This window comes from Marmota marmota, unplaced genomic scaffold, assembly GCF_001458135.2.
Source record: "Marmota marmota marmota unplaced genomic scaffold, marMar, whole genome shotgun sequence".
Lineage (NCBI taxonomy): Eukaryota > Metazoa > Chordata > Mammalia > Rodentia > Sciuridae > Marmota > Marmota marmota.
The window spans coordinates 42,693,620-42,720,082 of NW_025999900.1; the positions used below are offsets into that span (position 1 = coordinate 42,693,620).

General features: G+C 47.6%; 2 protein-coding genes across 8 annotated transcripts in view; one reads left to right on the forward strand and one right to left on the reverse strand.

The window, feature by feature from the left end:
- The window catches only part of LOC107149406 (guanine nucleotide-binding protein G(I)/G(S)/G(O) subunit gamma-10-like), a 55,855-nt gene extending 36,266 nt beyond the window's left edge, over nt 1-19,589 (reverse strand). The window contains exons 1-3 of one of the 7 annotated variants that reach the window (XR_001504392.2): nt 19,316-19,589; nt 11,500-11,766; nt 8,865-10,489 (exon numbers count right to left, since the gene is read on the reverse strand). The gene's annotated coding sequence lies outside the window, so the exon portion shown is untranslated. Of the gene's footprint in view, nt 1-4,999; nt 7,133-8,864; nt 10,490-11,499; nt 11,767-13,938; nt 14,150-16,084; nt 16,204-19,315 lie in introns of those variants that run through there. The other 6 variants (XR_001504389.2, XR_007345910.1, XR_007345905.1 and 3 more) reach the window with 6 other exon arrangements.
- A 21-nt stretch (nt 19,590-19,610) lies between these two features.
- Flvcr2 (FLVCR heme transporter 2) overlaps nt 19,611-26,463 on the forward strand; it is a 58,556-nt gene continuing 51,703 nt past the window's right edge. The window contains exon 1 of the mRNA XM_015494173.2: nt 19,611-20,612. Coding sequence (XP_015349659.1) covers nt 19,947-20,612 — 666 coding nt within the window. The 5' untranslated portion in view covers nt 19,611-19,946. The remainder of the gene's footprint in view (nt 20,613-26,463) is intronic.

The following is a 26,463-nucleotide window of genomic DNA, read 5'->3' on the forward strand; positions in this document are numbered from 1 at the left end:
CACGAGGTTATGAGGGGAGAGACAGCCCTCAGGCTGCAGTGTGCCCTCTCCCTGTCCCTACCTTGGCTCTTCCTGGGCCTCAAGTTCATGTTTGTGGTCACATCAGACTGCAATACCAGGTTCTACCCATCTCCACCCCCACAGACAGCCATCCCTTGGCCACCTTGGGTCTGGGATGCATAGACCAGTGGCCTGACCCACCCTCAAGAAGAAGTGTCTGGGGAAGAGAGCCATAGCTCTAGGAAGGCAGGTCAGGGACAACTCAGGGGATTCTGTGTTCTGGGCTTCTGGGGCATGGTCTAAAGAGGAGACAGAGAGCTCTGGGTGGTTATGTCTTCTTGGTCCTAAGGACTCCTTGCCTCGTGGGAAGGGTGCAGCAAGAGGAGGCCAGGGCTTGTTCCCCTAGTGTCGGGAAGTCCAGAGCAGGGACTTTTTTGCATGAATTTGAAGATAGTACTGCAGAGGGCTGCCAATCTGTCACACTAGTCTAGGTCAGCAATGTCACCCGAGAAAGCCCAAGGCTACGGGAAGGCCCTGTGGAGCAAGAAATGGATGCAAAATAGCCTCCCTCATTGTCAATCAGTTGCCTTGACCTGAGGGCTTCTGGGGAATGTTGGTTTCCCCACCTGCTGTCCCATCTGACTAGCAGCGTTAAGTCCCTGAGTGAACCCCCGAAGCAAATTACCAGAAAGCCAGGTTTTCGGTCCTCAGGTTGAGAAGCGTGGGTGGGGAGAACAAGGGAGACACTCTCAACCCAGAGGTCACAGGGCTGCCGTCTGCTGGACCCACACTTACCAGCACTGCTCCTGAATGTAGCAGCTGTGGCTGTGGCTGCGGCTTTGCGGTGGAGGAGGCGAGACAGCTGAGTGTCCCAGTTCTTTTCGGGTCAGACAGGCTATCACTATCCTCTGACCTTGTCCCCTTCTCCTCCACTGGTTTCACCTATCCCAAAGCTGCTCAGGAATTCCAAAGAGAGAAAAAGGCCTAGGTAGGAAAGACTCCATACTCTTCTATCTCTGATCGACAGGACTGGCATATCAAGAGGCAGCTGGGGACAGCAATGCTTGGCCCAAAGGAATGGGTTCCTAACGGTGGCCTCAGAAGCTTCATAGCAAGTACGTGGAGGAGGCATTTAATGGAGTTCTTGTTGGGGCCTTGTGGGAGTGAGTACCAGGGGAGTGGAAGATGGAAGGGACCAGAGACAGATCTCTCCAAAATATCTTGGTTTTTGACCAATGGATATGTAATTTGAATTAGTCCCTTTCCAGGAAAATAAAATAAAAAGCCAATCTTGGAACCAGACACTGCAGTGCACACCTGTAATCCCAGCAACTCGGGAGGCTGAGGCAGGAGGATTGCAAATTTGAGGTCAGCCTCAGCAACTGAGCAAGATCCTGTTTCAAAACAAAAAAGACAAAGGACTGGGCATGTAGCTCAGGGATTAGGTGCCCCAAAATTCAACCCCCAGTACAAACAAAACAAAACAAAATAGTAACTGATCCTGGTTTCAACAATCCACTGGTAGGCAAAGATAAGGAATCCCGCCCACCCCCGCCTTGGAAGAATTTAGTAAAAATCTGTACTGCTACTCAGGTGGTTTGTCTGGCTTGCTCTGGAAGATTCCTATAGAGAGACTGCTGAGTTGGCATTGCACCTGGAAACCCAGGTTGGGAGAGGTGGCAGAGACTGATTCTTGCCCTCCCAAAGGTGACCTTTCCTTTCTCCATACTTCAAAACCCTCATTTTGATAGCAATGTGCCCTGATGGAAAAAAATCACATCTCCCAGACGGTCTTGCAGCTAGAGATGGCCACGAGACACAGTTCTGGCTCACGGGACTTCAGCAGAAATTGCTAGGTAGGGCTTATGGGAAGGATAAGTTCTTTAAAAGGTGAGGAAACCATCTTGAGACTATGAGAAAACAATGCTTGCGGGAAGGAAAGAGGTTCCAGGTCCCTGATAATCCTGAAGAAACGGGATGGTGATACAGCTCTAGACGGCCAACCTCTGGACCTCTTTTAAGTGACCGTGGAGAGAGTTCATTCGGTGACACTCCTGTGAACTGGGTTTTCAATTTAAATGCAACTTAACCTACTTCTGTCTAATGCAGGAGCCAAAGGGACCAAGGACCAAGCAGAGGATTTATACAATTCCCCTAGCTCAGGGGTTCTCGATTAGGGGTGACACCCTCCACCCACACCCACCATGTCAGTGTCAGGTGACATTTTCAGTTGTTACAGCTTGGAAGAGAGCTGCTGCTGGCTCCTCATGGGTAGAGGCCAGGGATGTTACTGAACGTGCTGGAAGGCACAGGGCAGCCTCTACGGCAAAGACAGATCCAGCCTCCAGCCTTAGTAGCACAGATGTTGAGAGCCCCTGCAGCTGGCTGCAGAGCTCCGGGAGCGCTGGCCCATCAGCCACCAACCTACCCTGACACTGTCCATCCCTTCTCCCTTGGAAACAAACCCCATGCCTTGGCCAGCCTAGAGAGGTCATGACCTGGACCACACCTTGCTTCATTAACTCTTCCTGGACCTCTTTTGACTTTTCAGTCGTCCTTCAGGTAGGGCCCACGGTCTTCATTTTTAATAAGCTTCCCTGGCCAAATACAGAGAATACTAAAGTGTGGAGACCCAGGGACAGCCATGAGATTTTATCTTTTTCTCCTAAGCATCCATGTCTGAAAAGTTAAAGGCATCATCTCTCACTCTTCTATCTAGAGGTGTTGGAAGACAGCGACCATATTTTCCAAACCATCTGCAGCCATAGACAGGTCCCTGTTGATAGAGATCAGCTCTTTATAGTTGTGTCACTGGGGTTGAGAATCAGATCAGCACCAGGTGGTCCCAGCCTGCCCCCACCCCCATAAGCACACCTTCTCTAAGTGAAGCCAGCCCTACCCCACATGAAATGCCGGCATGATTTGGGTCTAAGCGTCACTCAAGGTCACTACTAAAATGAAGAAACACCCTGGGACCTTGGAGACCTTGCAGCATCTGTCCCCGGGCTCTTCACTCGCTTCCTTTCCTCTGCCCGGGCTCTACCCGCTCCCCCAATTCTCTAGCCCCCTCCACTTCAGAACACAGCTCCTGCTGTTCAGTCTTAACTCCCCATCCATCTTTTTAACTTCCACCTTTTCTTCACATATCAGCTGAGGGAAGTTTTGTCTGATCTCCAGGCTAACTCAGAACCCCATGACCACGTGGTCTCACGGCACCACTTGGTCTCACTTCATAACCATAAATGGACTGAAATTCACATTGATCTGTGTGGCTCTTTGGTTAACATCTGCCTCTGTGATGGGACCCCAAGTTTCATAAGGGCAGAGTTGGCTCCCATTTTACCCATCTTTGTCTTCTCAGTTCCTTGCACAATAGCATCAAGCCTGCCACACGTGGGAATTCAATAAATATTCGTGGAGTGAATAAATGGAGGGATGGATAGGTGGATGGATGAATGGATAGCCAGATGGATGGATGGATAGGTGGATGGATGAATGGATGGATGGAGCATGGTGCCCACCTTCTAGGAATGTAAAATCCAAGATGATTCTTATTCTGACAATGGAATGCAATTTTAAAAAATAAACATTTGACCCACATAAGGACAGTAAGCATTAATCAGAACTTTTAAGATCAGGAATAAGGGCTGGGGATATAGCTCAGGGGTGGAGTGTTTGCCCAAATGCATGAGGCCCTGGGTTTGATCCCCAGCAACACACACACACACACACACACACACACACACACCACAAAGAGCAGAAATTAAAAGAAGGGACTCACTCCCATGGAGATGGTAGGAATTGAGGACAGGAGCCCCAGTGTGAGGAAGTCGGGTAGAGAATTGTGTCTGCTTAGTTACACTGTTGTCCAGCTTTTAGTCTTATGTCTAGATGTCACCTATCAGACAGAGGCAAGGGCCAGGATCACAGAAAAGGCAAGCTGGAGTCCTGAACAGGGCTCTGCCAAAGCAGATCCACCTTAGTCCACTCCTCAGTCTCCATTCTATTACTCAAAGCTCTGCTTCCATGACGATGGGCAATGGAAGTTGTTCTGACTGCATCACCGCTGCCCATGTCCCACACTCTGCACACACAAACACCACACAAAGAACAGTCCTCTGGACCACAGAGGAAAAGAATATCTTCCTAAGATGTGACTGCTCAATCCACTATGTGCTCCTGCCATTGCTAGAGACCCCAAAAAAATAAGGCCACCTGACCTTGAATTCAAACCTCCAAAACTATGAGTGCTAAATAAACATCCCTTTATTTCATAAGGAGTCTGCCTCAGGTATTTTGTTATAGCAACACAAAGTTGGCTGATATACCAGCCCATCTGTTCAGGGGCAAGATTCAAAATTCAGGCCAGGCAATCAGAATGGACTGGAGCAGGGTCAAAGCTTGCCTCCACTTTGCTCATGGTGGGGCACTTGGGCAGGGGCTGTTGACAGAGGAACTACAATCAGTTCAGCTGCACTGGGTGCATACCACCTGGATATCAGCTTAGCACTTAGGGGGCTGTGAGCACCTCAGGAGAAGGGGCTCTCCAGTGTGTCTTTTTTTTTTTTTTAAGAGAGAGAGAGAGAGAGAATTTTTAATATTTATTTTTTAGTTTTCGGTGGACACAACATCTTTGTTTGTGGTGCTGAGGATCGAACCCCGGGCTGCACGCATGCCAGGCGAGGGCGCTACCACTTGAGCCACATCCCCAGCCCCAACCAGTGTGTCTTTATAACTCTGCTTTCTTCTCCCTTTGGTCCCCACCTGTCCCTGCCTAGCCAAGGGCTTTGCATAGAGCAGGTGGTTAGCTTACATATTTTTAAAAACATATAAAATTAACACACACACACACACAGACACCTTGGGTAGAAGAAAGAAAATAAAAAGAAAGAGAAAGTATAGGAGGAATGGAAGGAAGAGGGAAAGTTGAGTCTATTCTAGAAGAATAACACTACAGACCTTCCCCTGCCTTCTCACTCACCCACCCCAAAATATTTATCTATGTGCTTACTAGAAATAAGCATTGGGTGCTCTTGAAAGAGAAAGGTCCAAACTAAGAGTGGTGCATGGAGAAGGAAGGGGACTCTGCCATTAAGCTTCTTGCGAGGGAGGATAGTGACTGCCATTGATCATTACCTCATTTTCTGTATTCTTGTTTTAGGGACAGCGTTCCCATTGTACAGATAAGAAACTTGATCACAAGAGATTAAAGGGTTTTCCCAAGGTCACACAGCCAAGTATGGAGACAGGACTCAGACTCATCTTTGATGCCTCCAAAGTCAGAGCTGCATAGCCAGCCTGAGCTCAGAAGGGGCGCATTTCCCAAGATCACAGCCCAAACCACTAGAGCGGCCGTCCTCGGTTGATGCTGCCACCTAGTGTCAGGACGTGGAACTGTGGAGACCCACCAACCTGGTTCCCTCCGCATCCCTCTCTGCATCTTAGAGAGAACTGGACCTCTCCACAGGTCCACCTCTGGTAGCCAACCACTCCTTTGGCTGAGGCTTGGATAGACCGTTGAACTCTAGTTGTGGGCTGGCACCTCTTTGGGCTTCTTCACAGTGTCTCCCTGGGCACAGCTCTAAAGAGATATGTGAGCTGGGTGCGGTGACACATGCCTGAAATCTGAGCCACTCAGGAAGCTGACGCAAGATCACCAGGCCAAGACCAGCCTGGGAAAATTAGCAAAGCCCTGTCTCAAACTAAAAAGTACAAAAGGGATGGGGATGTAGCTTAGAGGTAGAGCACCCTTGGGCTCAACCCCCAGTACTGCAAAGATAACAAATAAATAAGTAGATAGATAGACGGACGGCTGTGTGAATGAATGGCAGGGATGCAAATCTCCATGGGTTCAGGGATCAACCTGGTCTCCATACACAACCTCTGAAGGCATTTCACTGTGAAGGTCAAAGTGGATCACATCCCCATTTAGGCTGCCCTCGGTCTTTAGTGTAAGTCCCGTTTGGTTCCATTTGTCAAGCGCCAACCATCTCCCTGGTACCTTCTTAGGCAGCGGTGTCTAATTTCATCCAAAGCCCGATGAGGTCAACATGGTTTCGCAGAGCGGGGATCCAACCTGATCCCCAGATTCCAACACAACAGCCCTGCTCCACCATGCTGTTCTGCCACCCTGCTTCTGCCAGTGGACTCACCTGTTGAAACCTGTTTTTGTCAGCCCAGGCATCCAGACAAGATGACTCAACCGCCAACGGGGGCAGACTGGCAGGGGAGAAAGGCCTGTGTCAGCCGATTGGCTTTCTTGACCTTTAAGGCAGTAAGAAGTTACCTCAATCTGAAACGTGTGGCTGAGGAATGATTTCAGTCTTGATTGCAATACGGTCATGACAGGTGACAGAGAAGCAGAAGCAATTCTCACCCGGGCACTTTACAGCTCTTTCTGGCTCTTCTTTCAACCTCAGCTCACCTGAACCAGGGAAGCCAGAGGCTAAATATTTTTTTGTTTGTTTGTTTTAGATCCAAATTTTTGTTATGTTTGTTTTATAGAAGGAGAATAAGGGTCACCTCCCCAAAGCACGACGGTCTTGCAAAACACGTGCCTCACTCCACCCAAAATGAATCAGGAACTTCTCTGCGAAGTCCTCAAAGACTGCCTCTGAAGCTCGTATTTGGGTCAAGAAATCTATATTTGATTTTGTATGATCTAAACTGGTTGCCCATAGTGAAAATATCAACACAGTGCACACAGCAAGGGCGGGTATCAGGTGACATTTATAAAGCAAATTTTTCTTTAACCTGAGATATATAGATTAGATCTATAAATTAGTGATTTCTTACATTTGCTGGGGGAGTCATTGGACTGTTTTGAATATCTTACACCAACCATCCATCTCTACCCTTTATAAAATACATGTGTGCTCGTTAAATTTGGGTAGACCCCTGGGTAAAAACACAGCCATCCCCCCAGACACAAGAAACACAGCTGCTGGTAGAAAACATGCTCCAGGGCAGCAGCCTGGATCTGAGCGAGGCTGGAAGACATCAAGAGCTCTTCAGCTGTTACAGTTTAGTGAGCCCGGAGTCTCCTGTACCTGCAGGGAGTCAGCTCTCTTGAGGTGAGGCGAGATCTTTGACTCAGGGGACATTCCGACTTGTCACCTGATGCATGTCACTGCTGGTAAGCAGGAAGAAAGAGAGATAATGAAGGATATGATAAAGTCTGGAACTGGAGGAAGACTTGGGTGTATTACTTTATACTAATTTGTGAAAGATTACAAGCTTTATAGCTTTTTAAAGATGCTAAAATTTCCCTTTGACAAAATGTTCTCATGCTAAAGTGACCGTGTCAAGTGCCCTCGGAGAGCAGCAAATGAGAGATGAGTTCTTTCGAGAGATGACTGGGGGCCCTGGAACAGGATCCCAGGGACATACATAAGAACCTGCCCCAATCCCAGCCTAACCCCCCCCCCCACATACATATACTTTCCTAAAAACAGGTGACCTCCTTCGGCCTCAAATCCTATTCTTAAAACGTTGTTCCTATGACTTGCAACATTTGTTAGAATCAAAAGCAAATGCTCCTAGTGAGAGGTGACACTTTGTCATATCAGCCATTCACACTGTAGACAGAATTTTCACTTGCCACTCCTCCTCCTAGTTTTTCTGATTCACAGGAGACTAGAGAGGGAATAAGATAGCTGGAGACTGGAGCGAGGGTAAGAGAGGGGAATCCGGGAGGCAGATGCACTGAAACTAAATAGAATGTGCCGTGCCATGATTTCTATCATGTCTGATGCCAACCTTATCTTGATCGTCTGGGTTTCAGTGGAGGCTCAGCTGGCTGAGTGGTTCGAGTCGTTGGCCTCAAAAACAAATTGCAGCCATCAAAATACTAGTCCCTGTTCTTCCTCCGAGTTAGATGTCCTGAGTAGTGACGTTAGGTCACGGAACTGCCCTCCGCTTCATGCCAGGGGGTGCTGCTGTCGCTGCTGGGTGTACACGTGCACCCTGGGGCACATTTGGAAGCTGAGTGTGTTCCTAAGTCCTCCTGCTTTACACACTGGGTGCTCGTGAGTCCCTTGGCTTCTAAGTGGACACAGGGCCGGTTCCCCCTAGCGTCTCCTCTTGAAGACTTGACCTGCCTCCCGGCTGCAGAGTCCTGACTGTGACCTCCATGTGGCTTCTTCCCTTGCTTGAGCTCAAACTGCTCTTCCCCAGAAAGGTCTCCCCTAACTACTGTCTCGCCCTCTATTTTGCTACCTTGCATGATACTGTGCAAGCTCCGTGGACTGTCTTATCCACAGGGGTTATGAATTTCAAGAAGTTCAGGACACTGTCAATATGTTCACCATGACGTCCCCTGTGCTTGGAGCAGTGCCAGACACACAGTTAGGACAACAATGTTTGCTAAGCTAATAAATGAATGAATATCACTACCCCAGCACCCCCATCCCTGCCCTCTTTCCACCCCTCACTAATTGTAGCAATGTCAAGACCTTTCTGATGCCCCAAACCTGTCCAACCCACTGGCCACAGGCAGCCTTTTGACAGCCCTGGAGATGGTAGGGCTATGTCACCTTCCAAAGGAAGTGAGTGTCTGGGATACAGAGGGAAGCAAGGTTTTGAGATGATACGTGGGTCCAGGCACATGAGGGAGAATGAGTCCCTGCCATGTGCCACCGAGGCTGTGGGGAGATGGAAACAGATTGTGTCAGTAGTTTCACATTGTGGTTACCTGATTCACCGGTAGAGCTGGGCCACACCAACAGAGCAATTATACAACACAGCCGTTGCCATCACATAAATCTGGTAACTATTTCCTATCTCGATTTACACTTATCTCTCTAACTCAGTCAACATATCATCGCCACCATTTCTGTGGCCTCCGTGAAACGTCTCTACTGTTATTCACTTAATCTTTAAAGTCAACATATTTCTAAATGTTTGGAAAAATGTAAGCGACACAGTCAGTTGTATACATTTCTGGGGTGATATTTCAATACATGTATATAATATACAATGATTAGATCAGGATAACTGGCATATACATCACTCAGACATGGATCATTTCTTTGTGTTGGGAACATTCAAAATCCTCTCTACCAGTCATCTTGAAATATTCAACGAATTGTTATTAACCGGAGTGTGTTAGTCAGCATTTCATTGCTGTGACAAAATACCAGAGAAAAGCTATCTAAAGGAGGAAAGTTTCATCCGGGTTCGTGGTTTCAGATGTTTCAGTCCTTGGTCACTTGGCCCAGTTGCTTTGGGCAGGTGTAGTCCAGTGAAGGGGTGCTGAGGAGTTGGGTGCAACGTGGGTCATGTCTCAGGAACAGGCCCTAAAGTTAGTCAGTTTTCCATTACAGTAACAAATACCTATGATAACCAGTTTATAGAAGCAGAGGGCTTCCTTGGGCTCACAGTTATGGAGGTCTCAGTCCCTGCTCAGTTGGCCCTGCTGCTCTGGGGCCTGTATTGCTTCAGCACATCGTGGCAGGGAGACCATGGGAGCATGCAGTGGAGAAAAGCCATTCATCTCATATTGGGAAGAGAAGGAAAAGAGGAAGCAAAGCCAGGGGTGCAGATCAGTGAAAAAGCAATTGCCTGGCACGTGTGAAGCCTTGGATTCAATCCTCAGCAAAGGAAGGAAGGAAAAGAGGCAGAGGAAAGACCTGGGGTCCCACTATCCCGTCAAGTCACCAGAAGACCTCCCACTAGGCCCCACCTATTAATAGTTCCACCACCTTCCAATAGCACCAAGCTGGAGAACGAGCCTTTAGCACAGGAGCCTTTGGGGACATTAAATATCCAAACTATAGCTTAAGGGCAGGAAGGTGGGAGGTGGGGGGCACACAGATGAGAAAGCGGAGGTGGAGACAGGTGTGGAGGAGGGATCAGAGGAGGTAAGCCAGATACTCAGGGTGAAGGTTAGGGATGGGAAGAAGTGGGTGCTAGGAGTGTGTCCCACCACCCCAGACAGGGCAGCCTGTCCTCCTGGGACTGGACAGCTGCCACCCTTGAGTCATCCCCACACCACCTGAAATGATCTCAAAACACTGGTGTCTGGACCCCTGCTCAGAAGCAGAGTTTCAGTCGGTCAGTCTGGACTTTGGGGGTCAGAAAGCCAAAAACATGCTCTCCTGTTGGAAAGATAAATGAGTTCTTGGGAGCACTGGGGACGAAACAGGAAGTTAGGGAATGAAAAATAAGTCAGGAAAGACCAGAAAGGAAAACAGTCATACTGAGATCCGTACAAATATTGTATCTGCAGAAATAATTGCAGCTACGAAGCTGCGTTTGGGTTCTTGAGTCATCTTCAGAATCACACAGATCACTGTGCATGAGAAATTCTGGATACAGGCAGCCCTTGAAGGTGGCGATGCTCCTGAGTCACACCGTGGTAAATGAGATGGTCCTTTCAAGTGGATGATGTCACCGAGCACTGGCAGAACAGGGACCTGGGTGCCTCATTTCATTTCATTTATTTCATTTTATTTTTTGATAGAATGTTGCAGCTTTGTTTGTAAAGACTCTGTCAATGAAAATCAAACAAAAAATGATCCCTGCTTAAAAGGAAAACAAGAAAACAGTTAACTCTAAGTCAGAGATGAATGATGTAGACCCAGGAGCACAGATTCACATTTCTTTGAACGAACGATCCAAAGAAGAAAAGAGGTGTAACAACTTTTGTGGTAGGTGCCTCATTTCTAAAGGTACTCGACTCTCGATGCATACAGGTAGTGGAAGGCATCATCATTTTATCTGGCTGGTGGATTGCTGATCTCATTCTGAGACCTGCCCCTGTTCCACTCCAACAGCTTTTGGGAGCTGCCCTGTTCTTATATAAGTCCCTTGCTGCCAAAGTTATGGTTATGGTTGATGAGGCTGGGCATGGGCACCGGGGAGTTTGCATTTAGGATAAAAATGTCTGCACAGTCTCTCCCAGGCAGCTGAAACTGTTAAGAGATGATATCCAGTGGGGTTGGCTGCCATGTTGGACTGTCCTCTGGAGACTGTCTTCAGGAAGAGGGACGATGGGAGCAGACGGTCAGGAAGAATCAGAGAAGGCAAGAGTCCTGAGCATATTGCATCCCTAGGTTCTGGTTGCTCCAGGGCCTTCAGCCACACCCTGCCCTTCCTGCCACTAGACCCGTCAACTCCTCCATGACATCTGTGACCATCTCCCTCCCCCATCTCAGTGTTCTCGAAACCACCCTCTCTGGTTAGGCTGGTTCAAGTTGGGCTCCTGTCATTTACCACCAACTCTCCAGTGCATAGAAAAAGTGACTGGAGAAAAGCCGGGTACAGCCAGCACCCTGGGTTTCCCCATGGGAGACCCCAGGTGGTGCTCTCAAGGACCATCCAGGCTGATTGGCACCGGGCAGCAGGGGCTTCCACCACAGCTGGCTTGGAAGAGCTTAGAAGGAATCCATCTCCCTTTGGGGTTTGTTTTGAACTGTTTATTTCTCGTTTTTCTACTTATTCACAGATTCAGGTGAATCAGAGCAGCCCCACCCCCGCCCCCACCCACAGCACCCTCACCTGGAGGAGGCGAGGGGGACAGGATGGCCATACCAATTGCTACAGAGGCGAGAGGAGCTCTGCACGCATTTCCTTCCATCAAATGTGACTCCTGGGTCTCCGTGGGAATCCACACTCAGAATTTAAAGTCGATTCTCTGGCCTCGTCCGGGAGCCACTGAGGCAGTGGTAAGGACGAGTGGAAGACACCGTCAAGTTCAGCGGGGAGTGTAACAGGAAGCCAGCAATCTCTCCCAGGCGCTATTCCTCTGCAACTTCACTTCCTTCTCTGTAAGATTTTAAGGCTGCTGCTGCAGGTCTCCCTCTGGGTAGCAGCTCCATCTGCCCTGACAGTCCCCCCGGAAACCCAGGCAGGTGTTGTCCTGATTCTGACCTCCCCACCTGTACTCCACAGTGCAAGCCCAGAGCCCACCGTACCTGCCCACCCCTCTCTAACCTGTTTGCTGTTCTTGTTGAAGTAGAATCCATTCTCACCTGGTGACCATGACAGCCTCTCAAGAGGTCTCTCTGTCCCCACCACCACTGGATTCTCTTCGGAATAACCAGAATCTCGCCAAGTGACAATTCTGATGAGTCTCTTACCTGCTTCAGACCTCTAGTGGCTCCCTTTGCTCTTAAGATAGAGTTTTGTTTTTTTTTTAATCCCTTTAATAAGGCCTGCGCCAACCCACTTCTTCTCACCTCTTTCCCTCACTCTGATCCAGCCACACTGGCTTGGGTCAACTCCTTCCAAGGGCCCTGCTCCCTCCTGGCTCAGGGCCTGCATATATTCTGTTCTCTCTTCCAGAAATGCCCTTTGCCCTCTTTTTGCCAAATGAGTTTTCTTCTTCTTCTCCTTCTCCTTCTTCTTTTTGGATTGAACCCAGGGGTCCTCTACCACTGAGCTACATCCCAGTCCTTTTTTTAAATTTTGAGACAGGGCCTCACTAAATTGCTGAGGCTGGCCTTGAACTTGGGATCCTTCTTTCTGCCTCAGCCTCCTAAGTTGTGGGGTTACAGCCTGCGCCACCTCTCCCAGGGAGCTCCACCCTCCCTCAAGATCTCACTTAAGATCTAGGACATTTGTAATTGTCACCAACACTCACCGCACCGACCATGATTTTCCTTAGTTGTGTATGGAAGTGTTTGACACTCGTCCTCCACCTAGACCACAAGCTCCTCGAGGGCAGGAGGGACCACGAGATCCTCAATACCTGCCACGGTCTGGGCAAGTCCTACTGATTGCTCAAGACGCTGTCCAAACCTCTCCCTGAGAAGCTCCCTTTGCCCCTCGCTTGGTCGACCCATGAGCGAGCCTGGAACTTGACCATGGCCCTCACTGTGCTCCCAGTGATGATCCAGTCTCACAGTAGCGGTCCGTGGATCTCTGAGGGCAAGAAACTCATCTTTGTTGGGTTTGTTTCCCCTTCACCCAGCACAGGGCCTGGCCTGCAGGAGGTACATGAATGAATGGTTCCCACCCAGTTCCCTGGGGTCTGGGGTTTACCCTTTAATCCCTGACAAACTCAGAGGCTGAGCCAGAAGAGCCTGTCTGTCCTTCCTCCAGAGTGATGGCTCCAGCCCAATGACCCTGCCCAGTTAGTCAGTGCCCCTCTGCTTTGTCATCCACATACCTCTGACTGTTCCCCTGACAACCAACAAATGTAGCTGTCACAAAGTAGTTCCTCTGGTCGGCTATGCAAACTGGGCTTTCTATAGATTATGCAAAACCAAACCATTTAAATATCTCCTTCCTCTTCGACTGGTGTGTTTTAGTTAGGTCTTTCTCATATCTGGAGTTGGGAGCAACATCTTTGTTTTCTAATTAATACTTAAAATACATAAAAGGTAAGAAGAAAGAAGGTGGGCGGCCCTAAACACTCCAGTACACCCAGCTGAGGAAATAAAATGGGACCCTCATCCCTGGGCCTTTTCTTTAGTGAAGGACTAACTCCATCTAAGGCCTTTCCAGAATCTCCTGTCTTTCCAGGGACCTGAGAAATCGGCTTCATTGTCCTAGACACAATGTCCAGGGAGGAGTCCTCATCTCCACTCTCTCCTAAGGAGAGCGGGTCTTCCTCTGCCCTCAGGTCTGGGCAGGCCCTGGGCACATCCCTTCAAGGACAGACTCAGAAAAGCCCTGAACTGAGAGGATCTGATCAAGGAGGGAATCCAGACTTCCCCTTGGCACAGGGAGGCCCTCCCAACTGTCCCACCCTTTGGGCTTTGTGAAGGGTGGTAGTGGGGCCCAAATACTACGGGGGAGGCACCCTGGAAAAGACAGAAGGAAACAAAAGGAAGAAAGGAGACCTGAGTGTCCGGAACAAGTGGGCCATGTTGTCGTCTGTTTGAGGTCATCTCCCCGAAGAAATGTACCCGAGAAGTCAAGTCAGTCCTTTGTGTCCCTTCTGTGAGCCAGATATGGAGCTAAGGTTGGGGTTTAAACATGAATGGAACTCACAGGAAGTGGGCGAGTTGGAGTCGATCAGCATTTATGAGAAAGGATGGCAGGATCTCCTATCAGGTGCACGTGCCGCGTGGGGAAGTAGCTTCTAGATCACAATTGGGCATGGGGTCGGCTTCCTGGAGGCGATGGGCAGGCCCTGCACTGAGGAGCACAGGCGGGGCGGTGGCTTCCCAACACTGGTGGAGCAGCGGCTGGTTCTACCCATCCGGAGCAAAAGGGGGTTGTGGGTGGTGGCCAGAGATGCGGCCAGAGCCACGCCACAAAGGACTTGTGTGCTAAGCTGAGGAGTGGGAGCCCTCTGAGAGCTAGAGGGGGAGAGACCTGAAGAGAACTGGAAAGCCCCAAGAAACAGGTGATGGTGAATGGAAGGAGTAAGAACAAGGAGGAGGCAGTGGCCAGGCCAAGGTGAGAAGCCATGACAGAGAACTAAGATGGCGGTGGTGGGAAGGGAGAGGAGGGAAGGTGAGGAGCCAGTGGGTGCCGAGTGTGAGGAGGGAGGTTCTCAGGCTTTGGGTTTCCATGACTGTGGGCCAGCTGCCGTCCATCCACAGGATTCCAGAGGAGCAGACAGCAGCATGCCTCTTTGGATGACCAGACAGAGTTGAGTTGTAACTGGAAGGGATGAGACTTTCTAGAATCTTCTTTAAATATGAAAGATATTTAAAATAACAAAAAGGTCGCAGAAGGGCCAACAAGATTAGGATGTGGCTACTAAGGCCTCTGACCACACATTGATTTTTCTGAGGTGGTGATATCCTGGTTGCAGTGTTGCAGGTCACAGGTTAGCTAAGGGGACATCCCTTCCTTTGAGATTCCAGGGTTGGAGTCTTGGTGTCCCTCTTAGCAACCATATTATCAAATCCAGGATGGAGTTGACCACACTCCGAGACATCTTAGTGAAAGCAGCTAGACCGCCATCTAATCTGATTTGACTTTTAAATGTGGAGGGTTATTTTGTTTTTAAAAAATGAGAATCAGGCATAGTTTAAAGAGAAACAGTCACCTATTAAAAATACCAGTTTCCTATCCCCCTTTCCTGTTCTCTGACAGCTGCTTACAGCTCCATGATTCTTTTGGTATTTACCTCCAAGTTCTAAATAGCACGAGTACACTGATGCTTCCTGATTTTTGCCATGTTAAGTGTTCACAAGACACAGCCTTTCCAATATGGCAGACAACCACCACACACGTGTGCCCGGTCCCATTCCCCCACCCTCCCAAAAAAGTCAGATCACCCAAGGTGATGTCTATATAATGTGACCTTCCGTGTTCACATGATCTGATTGTGTCCATGCTATGAACAGCTGAGTCATTTAAGGTATACCATGATTTTATTTCTCCTTTCCTCCACAGCTCCACCAAAATTTATCATGACTTTCTGCCATTTATTCAGCTATATTTATGGCTCTTATCACTAGTTCAATCCCTCATTCTCCCCCAATTGTGGAAACCTCCTCTTAATATTTAAAAAAAATAATACCACCAATATCACCTTGAATAAATCTTCCCTCAAGTCTTCAGACCAGCTTCAGTCTGAACAGGCTGCCTCTTCTTCTGCTTGGCATATTGCTTGCCGTCCACCTGTGATTTTTTCCTTTAGCATGGAAAAATCTTCCTGTCACCTGTCCCTTGTGTTGGAATCCCTGTTTCAATCTTATTCTTCCTAGGTTTCCTCCCTTGTTTTGGTGGAGCATATCCTTTAGCAGCTTTCTGAGATGGGAGATAAGACAGTCCCCATTTTTGGAACTCTGCACGTCGGGACATGTTTGATTCTTTTTCATACTTAGTTTTTGATAGCTTGGGTACAGAATTATAGGCAGGAAATACTCTTTCCTCAGAAGGCACTGTTCCACTAATGGACCATTTCTAGGCTTGATAACTCTAATGACATTTTTTTTAGTTGTAGTTGGACACAATACTTTCATTTTATTTTGTTTATTTTTATGTGGTGCTGAGGATCGAACCCAGGGCCTTGCACGTGCTAGGCGAGCGCTCTACCACTGAGCCACCACCCCAGCCCTCTAATGACATTTTGTCCCTATTTTTTCTTTTCTTTTTTTTTTGGAAAATAGTTTATGAAACCAATTTTTCTTATCCCTCTGAAAGTTTGTTGGATCTTCTCTTTGTCTCCAGTTTTTTGAAATTCCATGATGATGTGTAATTTAACTTGGTACTACAGACACATACAAAGGACATGTGCTATCTAATTTGTCTCATTAAATGCTCCAGATATACCTGAGTCCTTAGAGAACTATATATCTGTGGAAAGAATGGGAGATAAGGCAAACAGAATATTGTTGAACATGTAGTATTCCAAATCTAAATCACACATGCAAAACTATTACAGTCAACCTTACAGATTGCAAGTGCCAGTGTCTCAACTTGATTCATTTCATTGAAAATTTAGCCTTCCTCCGCACTTGATAAGCTCTATGCCTCCTGCATCTGCAGCCCCTGGTTAGCTTGTGGTAACAAGAAGAGTGTGACATTTTTGACTTCAAGTCCTGCTTTTAGAGCCAAGATGTTAGCCAGCAGGGGGAAGACTTTGCAACCATCCTGCAGAGGACCAGGAAAGTTGGAATTCAATGCCAGGGGTTCTCTCAAGGTGTACCTGTAGATTCCCATAGAACAAACATATAAATAGAACACACAGTAAGCACTTAATAAATGTTTCTTCATTTGGATTAATATGGAATATTTCTTTATCAGAACATTAGTAATATATTTCTAATATTTTTTTTTCTCTTTTGGTACTAGGGATTGAACCCAGGGGCACTCTACCACTAAGTTAATCCCCAGCCCTCTTTATTTTTTATTTTGAGACAGGATCTCACTCAGTTGCTGAGGCTGGCCTCAAACCTGTGATCCTCCCACCTCAGCCTCCTGAGTTGCTGGGATTACAGATGTGTGCCACCGTGCCCAGTTCTTCCTAAAATCTATGTAACTGTCCACCTTGTGGTGGGAACCAGCCAGGCATCTGCACAGTTCTGGTGGCTGCTGAAATATCATCATCATTATTATTGAAAACAACTTATACACATTATCTTGTTTAATGCTCATAGCAACTCTATGAGACAGGTATTTTAAATCCTCATTTGATAGATTCAGAACTGAAGGATAAAGAGATTAAGTAACTTGCCCAAGATCCCAAAGTTAATAATGGCAGAACAGAGCTCCAAATCTGAGTAGACCCAACCCAGTGCTCACAGCAAATCAATCCACTTCACCACAAGAGCAACCCAAAATATTTCTTGAAATCCAGGTTAGACCCTTGAGATTTGCCACCAGACTAAAGCACTGCTCTGAAAGAGTGCACAGAAGAGACTACATGGAAGGACAACCTGCCTTACTGTTCTAGTTTGTTCTGACACTCATTAGCTGTAGAACTCTGAGGAACACAGCCCCCCTCTCTGAGCCTCAGTTTCTCTATCTGTAAAAGTGGAGTTAAGAATCTATACCGCCCAGTGGCTCGGGAGACTGAGGCAGGAGGGTAGTGAGTTCAAAGCCAGCCTCAGCAACTTAGCGAGGCCCTAAGCAACTCAGTGACTGTCTCTAAATAAAATATTAAAAAGGGCTGGGGAGGTGGCTCAGAAGTTAAATGTCCCTGGGTTCAAATCACCGGTACCAAAAAAAAGAAAAAGAAAAAAAAAAAGAGCAGAGAGTAGTCTCAAGAGAACACAGATTCTATTCTCCCTGCAAAAAGATGGGAATACTAGAGGAATTCTGAGAATACAGACTGTAAAATTAGCATAGAAATTCTTAGATGGGTATATATTTCCTCTTCAAATATTCCATTATAGTTAAAGGCTCTATAATTTCTACCAAAAAGTGAAGGGGAGCCTCTCAGTAGGGAGAGGGCTTCACTAAAAAGAGTGAATCTCATTCTCCTGGGAACCAGTGGTTCTAACCCACCAAGCCTGGCTCCAACTTGGCTGCAGATCTGGATGACCTGTCCACCCTCAGGGATTCTGATTTGGACTGTGGCCTGGGCACCCCTTATGTCCAGAGCCCTCTCCCAGGTGATTTTAATGTGCAAACCAAGTTGGAATCACTGCCCCAGGGCTTTAAATTATTCATGTTTGGCTGAAGTTTTTAAAAAAAAAAAACAAAACAAAAATGAAGCCACAGCACCCAAGGGCTCTCAAACTTTAATGTTTGAACAAACAAATAACCTGGGGATCTGTTAAATTTCAGATTCTGATTCAGGAGGTCTGGGGTCCCCAGGAAGTCTTCCCTTCTAACAAGTTCCTGGGGATGCTCAACACTGCCTACACACCCAACCTGAAGACCTGGGTTATAGATTGAATGATTATGGACTTGAATGAGCATCATGGCTCTCCAGGGCAGATGGGACCTTAAATAAGAAGTTATCTCACTTCTAAGAGCTTCAGTTTTCTTATCTGTAAAATGGGGGCTGGGGGTTTGGTTTGTGGTGCAGTCTGTGTTCAGCACATACTGGGTTCAATTCCCAGCACCCAAAGGAGGGGAAAAAAAGGCAAGCAATAATAATGACCTGTCATTGTGATGCTTAAATGAGATAATGCATTACTGTTTAGCACAGTGTAACAAATACTAGCTTTTTGCTAGGATAGCCAAGACTCACAGAATACTCATCTGCCAGGAATTTTCTCAACACATTCCTGTATGGACTCACTCGAGCCTCAGGCAACACTTCTAGGTAGGCACTATTTCATCATCGCCATTGCACAGATGAAGAAACTGAGGTGCAGAGGGGACGTACTTTATCTGCAGTTGCACATCTAGGAGTCGCTGAGTCAAGAGTCTGAGCCCAGGGACAATTGGGCCTCTATCACTGTCACTTGCCTTGGCTGAAATGGACGAAGGCTGCAGGCATGCACGTCCGACCACGACTAGGTGAGGGTTTACTCTCTGGAATGGCCTGGGACCGGCAGGTGGCAGCCTAGGGCTACTTGGGGGCAAAGACCGTTTCCAACACCACGCCCAGAGCCACCGCGGAGCGACACAGTTCCCCACCGCCACCGTCCGCAGCTTCGTCGATCGACTTCGCCGACGTCTCGTCTCCCTACCACTCCAGGTCCCCGCGTTGGAGGTCGCAGAGACCCATCAGGACATAATAGCCCTACTTAAGTTCAAATATGAGTTCCCCCAGATAAGACCGTGTTCTCGGGAAAGCAACAAGAAAAGCGAGTTTTCTGCATCTCTCCTTTAATCCAGGAGCGCAGCCACAAATGTCCCTTTACACTGAAGGCTCAGCCAGGGGTCGGGAGGCCAGCCCAGAGGGAGAAAGCTGGGTATCCGTCTTGGATTCCCCAGTGCACCGTGGGGACGGTGGGGACGCCGGTCTCCTTGCGCGCGGGCTGGGCGTGCGGACTCGTCCCCAGACTCTTACCTCGGAAGAGCGCAGGGGATCTCCTTGCGGGGGTTCACTGGGAGGGGGACGAATGAATTTCAGAGGCTGTGCGGAGGGGTGGGAGTTAACCGGGCGGTTTCCATGGCGCCCGGGGCGTGGGGGAGGAATGCACCCCGCAAGTTGTGGCGAAACAACCGAGCTGCCCTGCGGGCTGGCTCGAGAAGGCAGGGGACACCGGGTGGGAGGGAGTTAGCGGGGTGGGGGAAGCCGGGCGGAACGGGGGCGGGGCGGTCACGTGCGCCCAAGGGGGCGAGGCCCCGATCGGGCCCCGGAGTGAACAGAGCCGGCGAAGTGGCGGTCCAAGGAGCAAACTTTTACTAGGACCAAGAACAACTAGAGGAGCCCAAGGCAGGAACAGCCAGGAGCGGGCTGACGCGTCTGAGGCCAGCCTGGGGACAGCAGCTGCCGCGGGTGGGGACCAAGATCCAAGAAAAAGTGAGAGCAGGAGTTTGGGGGTGAGTGCAGGGAGCACTATCCACTGCTTTTACACAGCTCGGCTCTCCGTTTCTTGTGGTGCACGGTTGCGCTCCTGAGCAAGTTTCCCATCAGCCATTATCCCACCGGAGTGCCGGAGTCAGCACCTGTCAGGGCTCCCGGGGAGGCTGTGGCCATGGTGAATGAAAATCCCAACCTGGAGGAGCTCAATGACCCCCCTGTGCTGGAGAAAGCTCTCCAGGCAGAACCCAGCGTCTCGGTCCATCCCATCGTCTCCATCCATCCCAGCGTCTCCATCCACCCCAGCGTCTCGGCCCACCCCAGCAGTTCGGTGCACCCCAGTACCTCGGCGCAACCTGGTGGCTTGAACCACCCAAGTAGCTCATGTCAGGAACTCAGTGTGATCAAGTTGAGCAAGCGCCGTTGGGCTGTGGTGCTCGTGTTCAGCTGCTACTCCATGTGCAACGCCTTCCAGTGGATCCAATACAGCTCCATCAATAACATATTCATGCACTTCTACGGGGTTAGTGCCTTTGCCATCGACTGGCTGTCCATGTGCTACATGCTGACCTACATCCCTCTGCTCCTGCCCGTGGCCTGGCTGCTGGAGAAATTTGGTCTGCGCACCATCGCCCTCACTGGCTCAGCTCTCAACTGCCTGGGAGCCTGGGTGAAGCTGGGCAGCCTGAAGCCGCACCTCTTCCCGGTCACCGTGCTGGGCCAGGTCATCTGCTCCGTTGCCCAAGTCTTCATCCTGGGCATGCCCTCCCGCATCGCTTCAGTCTGGTTCGGGGCTAATGAGGTTTCAACAGCCTGCTCCGTGGCTGTCTTTGGCAATCAGGTGAGTGGATGGATCTTCAAAGGAGAGGGCATCTTTCCAAGGGGATCGAGTGTGTTAGTTTGTATCTAACTGGACCCAACCGTGCAGGAGGCTGTAATTTTCTGACCAAGGGGCCTTTATGACTCTGGGTGGTTTGGTTGCTGGATATGCCTGGCAGTGTGATGGGGTGATTGTGACTGTGGGTGACACTCTGCTTTGATGGTGTCACTCCTTAACCTGTGTCAGTTCACCAGTTTCCACCTGTGATTTCAGGAATGCTGCTCTTTCTCTCTGGCACAGGCCCTGGGCATCAGACTATTTGGGTGTCATAGAATTTGGCAGGAGTTTTTAGCTGGACCAACAAGTGTTCCTAGAGTGCGGCATCCTCTATGCTGCAAAACTGCAGGACCATGGGGCGGGGGTGCTTGGCACTTTTCTTACCTTCTTTTACACACAGCTGAAGCCAGGACAACAGACAAGAGACAATGCTTCATGCCAAACTCCTTCCCTGGTGTTTACGCCCAAGTCCAGTACCATGAACTAGAAATCTTGCTCTGTATTTCCAAGAAGTCTCTTGGTATAAATAACTCATATCTTAATCGTTTTTCTTTATTAAGATGATTCCACTTTTGAAAAATGTCTTTATTTATTTTTATGTGGTATTGGGGATCGAACCCAGGGCCTCACCTGTGCTAGGCAAACGCTCTACCTCTGAGCCACAACCCCAGCCCCTTAATCCTCTTTCTTTCTTTCTTTCTTTGGGAAGGGGAATTATTCCCAATCTTTCCATCTCAGGGCAGTTCTGATCCAGGGCATGCTATGAATCTGTCTTCTCCAAATATTTGAAGCAAATACTTGTGGGGTCCTTCTATAGCAGGACCACTGCCTCTAACTCTTGCTTCTTCCCAAGCACAGGCAGCCCTGGCTGGTTGTTTAGCAAGTGACTTGTAACCCTCAGTTCTCATAGGCCTGTTTGCACCTACCTGTTGTCTCGTTTAGAAAAATGCAACCTTTCACTTAGAAAATTTTTATTTGGGACAGAAGTTTTCTAAAATTTCTCTAAAGGCAAATCTCCATTCTGTTTCTCTTTAGCAGGAAGGTGAGTTGAATGCAATTTACAAAACCAGTGTGAGTTCTGCCACTCGGTAATAGCATAAACCATCAATGAAAGCAAACAGAGAGGCCACCTTTAGCCCATAAACAAGCAAAAAAAAAATCCCTTCCCCACTTTTCCCCTATGGGGTTGAATGTTTTGAAGATGAATTGATTTAAGCCCTGAAGGGAAACAGATAGCTCTTTTATTTGGGGAAATTTAAAAGTAGATATTGAGAATGACATTTACTGATCTCCTATCCTTTACGGCCATGTGACTGTGGATTTTAACATCCCATTTGCAGTCTTGATAGTGGGTTCAGCAGTCCTGGATTTTCTTTTATTGGAGAATAAAGTTAGGGGAAGAGAGATAGGAGCTTTCAACCTTCGAGAGAGTTAAGTCACCCTATCAGCAGCAGAATGGGAATAGCACAAGGTGACCACAATCCCAAGCCTACTGTTTGGAGATGACGGTATTGCTAGCTGGGAGAAGCTCTCTCATTTGACCTGGCACCTTCTGTATCAGAGATTCTAACACTTCTTCTGTCAACCAAAAATACAAAGTCCTGGGTTTTCACATTCCTTCTTGCACACCTGTGAAGGAACTCAATACGAGGTGTGCCTTTAAAATTTAATAGAAATAGTTACTCATTCCCTAGTCCACTCCCCACCCACAACAGGGTCAGGAAATGTTAAGAATTTCACATTTTAAAACACTCTGACAGCGCGTCTTATTTACATCATGCAAACATCTATTTAGTTTGTCCTTTTAGGCTGAATCCTCTGTGCTCAGTTGAGCAATGTGAAAACCCAAATTGTTTATGCTTTCTCACAGACAGATGAGTGTGTTTGTCTCTCTGTGAGCGGTTTCAGCCTTTTTCTAAGTAAACCACCTTCGATTGGGGGAGAAGTATTTGGACAGAGTACCTTGAGCTTTGCAATTTAGAAAAAAAGAGTTGTCTAAACAGATTCACAAGTCATTCCGCAGAATAGTTCTTTGTGGCCTGCAAACTTTGTTTTGACCCTGTTCGTGCAGATCACCGTAACTCCTGACCATGTTCAATCTAAATTTATAAAAAGTCAGAAGAGAGAGATTGTCCAAAGACGTTTTATTTGGGGAAAGTATTTTGTGGGGAACAGTAGAGCATTGCTGTGTCCATACCAAACTATGGAAATATAGTTTGGGCATATGATAAACCATGGGCATATTCAATGAGATTGGGTGACAAGAAGGAGTTTTTAAAGATAAAAATGAAGATTACATCAGGTATTTTATAACAATAGTCCTTGGCCACAATCATCAATAACAAGAGTGGTATCAGTCTGAGGCTGAAGATGGTTGCTGGGCAGATGTCCTTGTAGAAGTACTTTTTGTATAAGTTTGTGGTGGCTTCTGTGTAAGGTTGTAGTCCTGCAGAGTCTTTTGGCATAGTTACTATCAGGCAATCTTGCACAATAACCCTTCCTTCCTATCCTCCTGGCTTTATTTACTTTATTGTGTTAGGGTTGACACAAGTGACTCCATTTTGATTCCGACAACTTTCACATCCTGGTAATTCTGACCTAATGTTTCTTATATATTCCACATGTGGATTCTATTAAATCCAACATTCATTTAAGTAGCATTTACCTAATATCTATCTTTTTCCAAATGCTGGGCAAGGGCTGTAAAGACAATCTCTGTCTCCACAGAATTTCTCTACCAGATTCAAAATTTATACCAGGCATCCAGAATCAGATTAAAATAACAACAGGCTGGGTACTTTGGCACACGTCTATAATCTCAAAGCCTGGGGAGGCTGAGGCAGGAGGATCACAAGTTCAGGGCCAACCTCAGCAACTTAATGAGACACTGTCTCAAAATTTAAAAAAAAAAAAAAAAGAACTGGGGGTTTGTGCTAAAGCTGAATCCCCCTGGATTCAATCCCCAATACCAAAATATAAAATAATTTTTTAAAAAGTGAAAACAAAGTCATAATTGAAGATTTCTTTTTTTTTTCCCTGAGATTTTTAGTATTTTCTTTGCCCATTTGCTATGGGAAAGGATGAAGAAGAGAAAAGAAAGCTAATAGCTATTAAACTTTTACAATATGCAAGGTTTTTAAAAAGTCCCTTATTTAATCTTTTCAACAATTCTTTGATTGCTATATATGTAGGAATGGGGATCCAAATGAGTGGAGTAACATTATCCCAGGGCCTGTAGCTATCAAGCAATAAAGGAGAGATTTGAACTCACCTCTACCTCCAAAATTCATGTGAAGAAGCCAGTGTTTTGTTTGTTTTTTGCAGTGCTGAGTATCTAACCCAGGGCCTCACACATGCCAGGCAAGGGCTATACCACTGAGTTGTATCCCCAGGCCTCAGGAAGCCAATACTGAGTCTTCATGTGGATAAAATATTGACATTAAGTGGTGGTGTGTTGGGGGTATAGCTCAGTGGTGGAACACTTGCCTAGCATGCCCAGGATCCTGAGTTGCATCCCCAGACCTAAAAAAAAAATTTTTTTAATTAAAAAAATTTTAAATGTAGGATTCTGAATTTCTAATTTTGCCCCTTGAGTCTCAAGGATTGTCAGGGTGACACTTTCTAGCAGTTTTCTCCCAAATCTGAGGGCCTAACCCTTTGCCTTTTCTTTTACAGTCACTGCTAAGGGGCTGATCTTGACCTAGCACAGTAACACTTCATAGTCAAGACAGCGGGGTTGCAGTCTCTGGGAAGAAGCAGCTAGTGAACCCCTGATGCTCTGGGGCATAAGAGGGCAGGGGAGCCTCCAGACCTCAACTGAGGCGCTTCCTTTTTCTTGGTAGGCTCTGACCAGTTGTTCCCAGGTGGTAACAGCTTGACATATTTTAGCAACACTTGTAGCATTGTTTCAAGGGGAAATGATCTGTGTGGGGTTTTGAGTGACAGGCACACATTGTTGGTAACAGGGTTGAAAGGAAGCCCTGTGCTAGAGTCTTCAGAGCCTGGTGGTGCAGGACATGTAGGAGTTCCAGGAGATCTTCAAGGTCAGCTTCTGCCCAGAGGAGGCGCCTGTAGCACAGAGGGGAAGAGACCTCCCCAAAGACCCTTGGGCAGCACAGCACAGTGCCACCCAGAGATAATCAGTTTGCTTTGGGAGGTAAAGAAAATATAGTGACGTTTACAAAACCAATCCTATAGAAGCCACAGCTGACTGTCTAAAATAGCACTGGTCAATAGAAATAGAATGCCAGCCATTCATGGAAGCTACTTTAAAAATGTCAATGTAAAAAAAAAAAAAAAAAGCAAAAAAGAACAAAGGAAATTAGTTTGAGTGATCTATTTAACCCAATATATCCAAAATGTCATTTCACATGTCATCAATGTAATAAAATGACTAATGTGCTATTTTACATTTTTTGCATTACTAAGTCTTTGGAAATTTACAGACTGGCCACCTTTCCTGGTAAGGGATGAGTGGACTGGCTCTGTAACCAGCTGGTCACGCAGGTCCGAAACAATCTTGGTATTTCAGAAGTGGAAATCAGCTTCTGGCAGATAAGGATGGGCGCCAGGCAGGTGCCTTCAGCCTGGAGGAAGTTGTGGTTGCTGGACTGGCTAGTCACATGGCAGCACCGAGAGTCTGGGAAGTTCTGAGTTTGGCTCAGGAGCCACAGCCACGAGGCAGGTGGAACAAGCTTAGTCTTGTTCCAAAAATCACAGCCACTCGGGTGTGTTTAGTCCCAGGCTTCTCGTTCTTGAATCTCCCAATGTCAGAGGTCTTTCAGGGTCTTAGTGAAGTTTGGAGAAGTGAAAGCTAACTCTTGTTCCTGTCCGTTGGTTGTCATTGTGATGATGTTATGGGGCTGGGGCCTTCTGGGAAACTGAAGCGGTGCAGAGCCCCCCATCCCCACCACCATTCTTGCAATCAAGTCAGAAAGATTTCGGACATGTTGCTCAGAGTCACCGGCATGAGTTTATTAAAAGGATAGGAAAAGGTACAAGGATAGGAAAAGGAGATACTCTCAAGGGAGAGTGTGTCCTGTCAGAGAAGAGAGGGACAGTGTGTCTCTCCTGCACTCCAGTTTTATTGGAGATCCCAGAGAAGTTTCCAGAGAGTCCTGCCCAGGTCCACCTCCTGACTTTTGACTAATGGCAAGATGACATCAGACTTTCAAGTCCCCACTGCCGTGACAACTCTAGGTCACTTGGCTCATGCCGACTGGTTCTAATTGGATTCTTTCTCATACATTCATACAGATTTTATGGTTAGGAGGACTTGTCCTCATCTACCTGAGTTCTGGGATCTGATCTGTGGATAATATTGCCAGAGTCCCCCCGCCCCCTTTGCTCTTATTGGCATTATTTTGAGCCTGCATTTCTCTTGCAGGTAACAGGTAGTTTGCTGAGGAATGTGACATAGCCTGTCCTCTTAAGCCAGGCAGGACTGCAAGGAATTGCTTCTTGGTAAAGAAAACACGTGGGGATCAGCACAGTGGGCCTGTCTGATAGAATTCTTCCCTTCACTCATGTTCCCACCACTCACACCTGTCTGTCCTCTATCAACGGCACTAAGGTACTTGCCCCCTTGACCGACTGCTTTCTGGACTCCCGGTATACATGGGACGACAGAAAGAGGCAGTGGCTGGGAGATCTGAACAAGGGGGTGGTGACCAAAGGAAATGGGGTATGTTGGGGACCAGCCTCTCAAATGCTCATGGGAGTCATCCAGGTCTTGTAAGTAAGTAAAGGTGACATGTGAGTGTGGTGTGGTCCCAGCAAAGGTGAGAGCCTGTGACCCATTCAGAGGCAGTGTCGC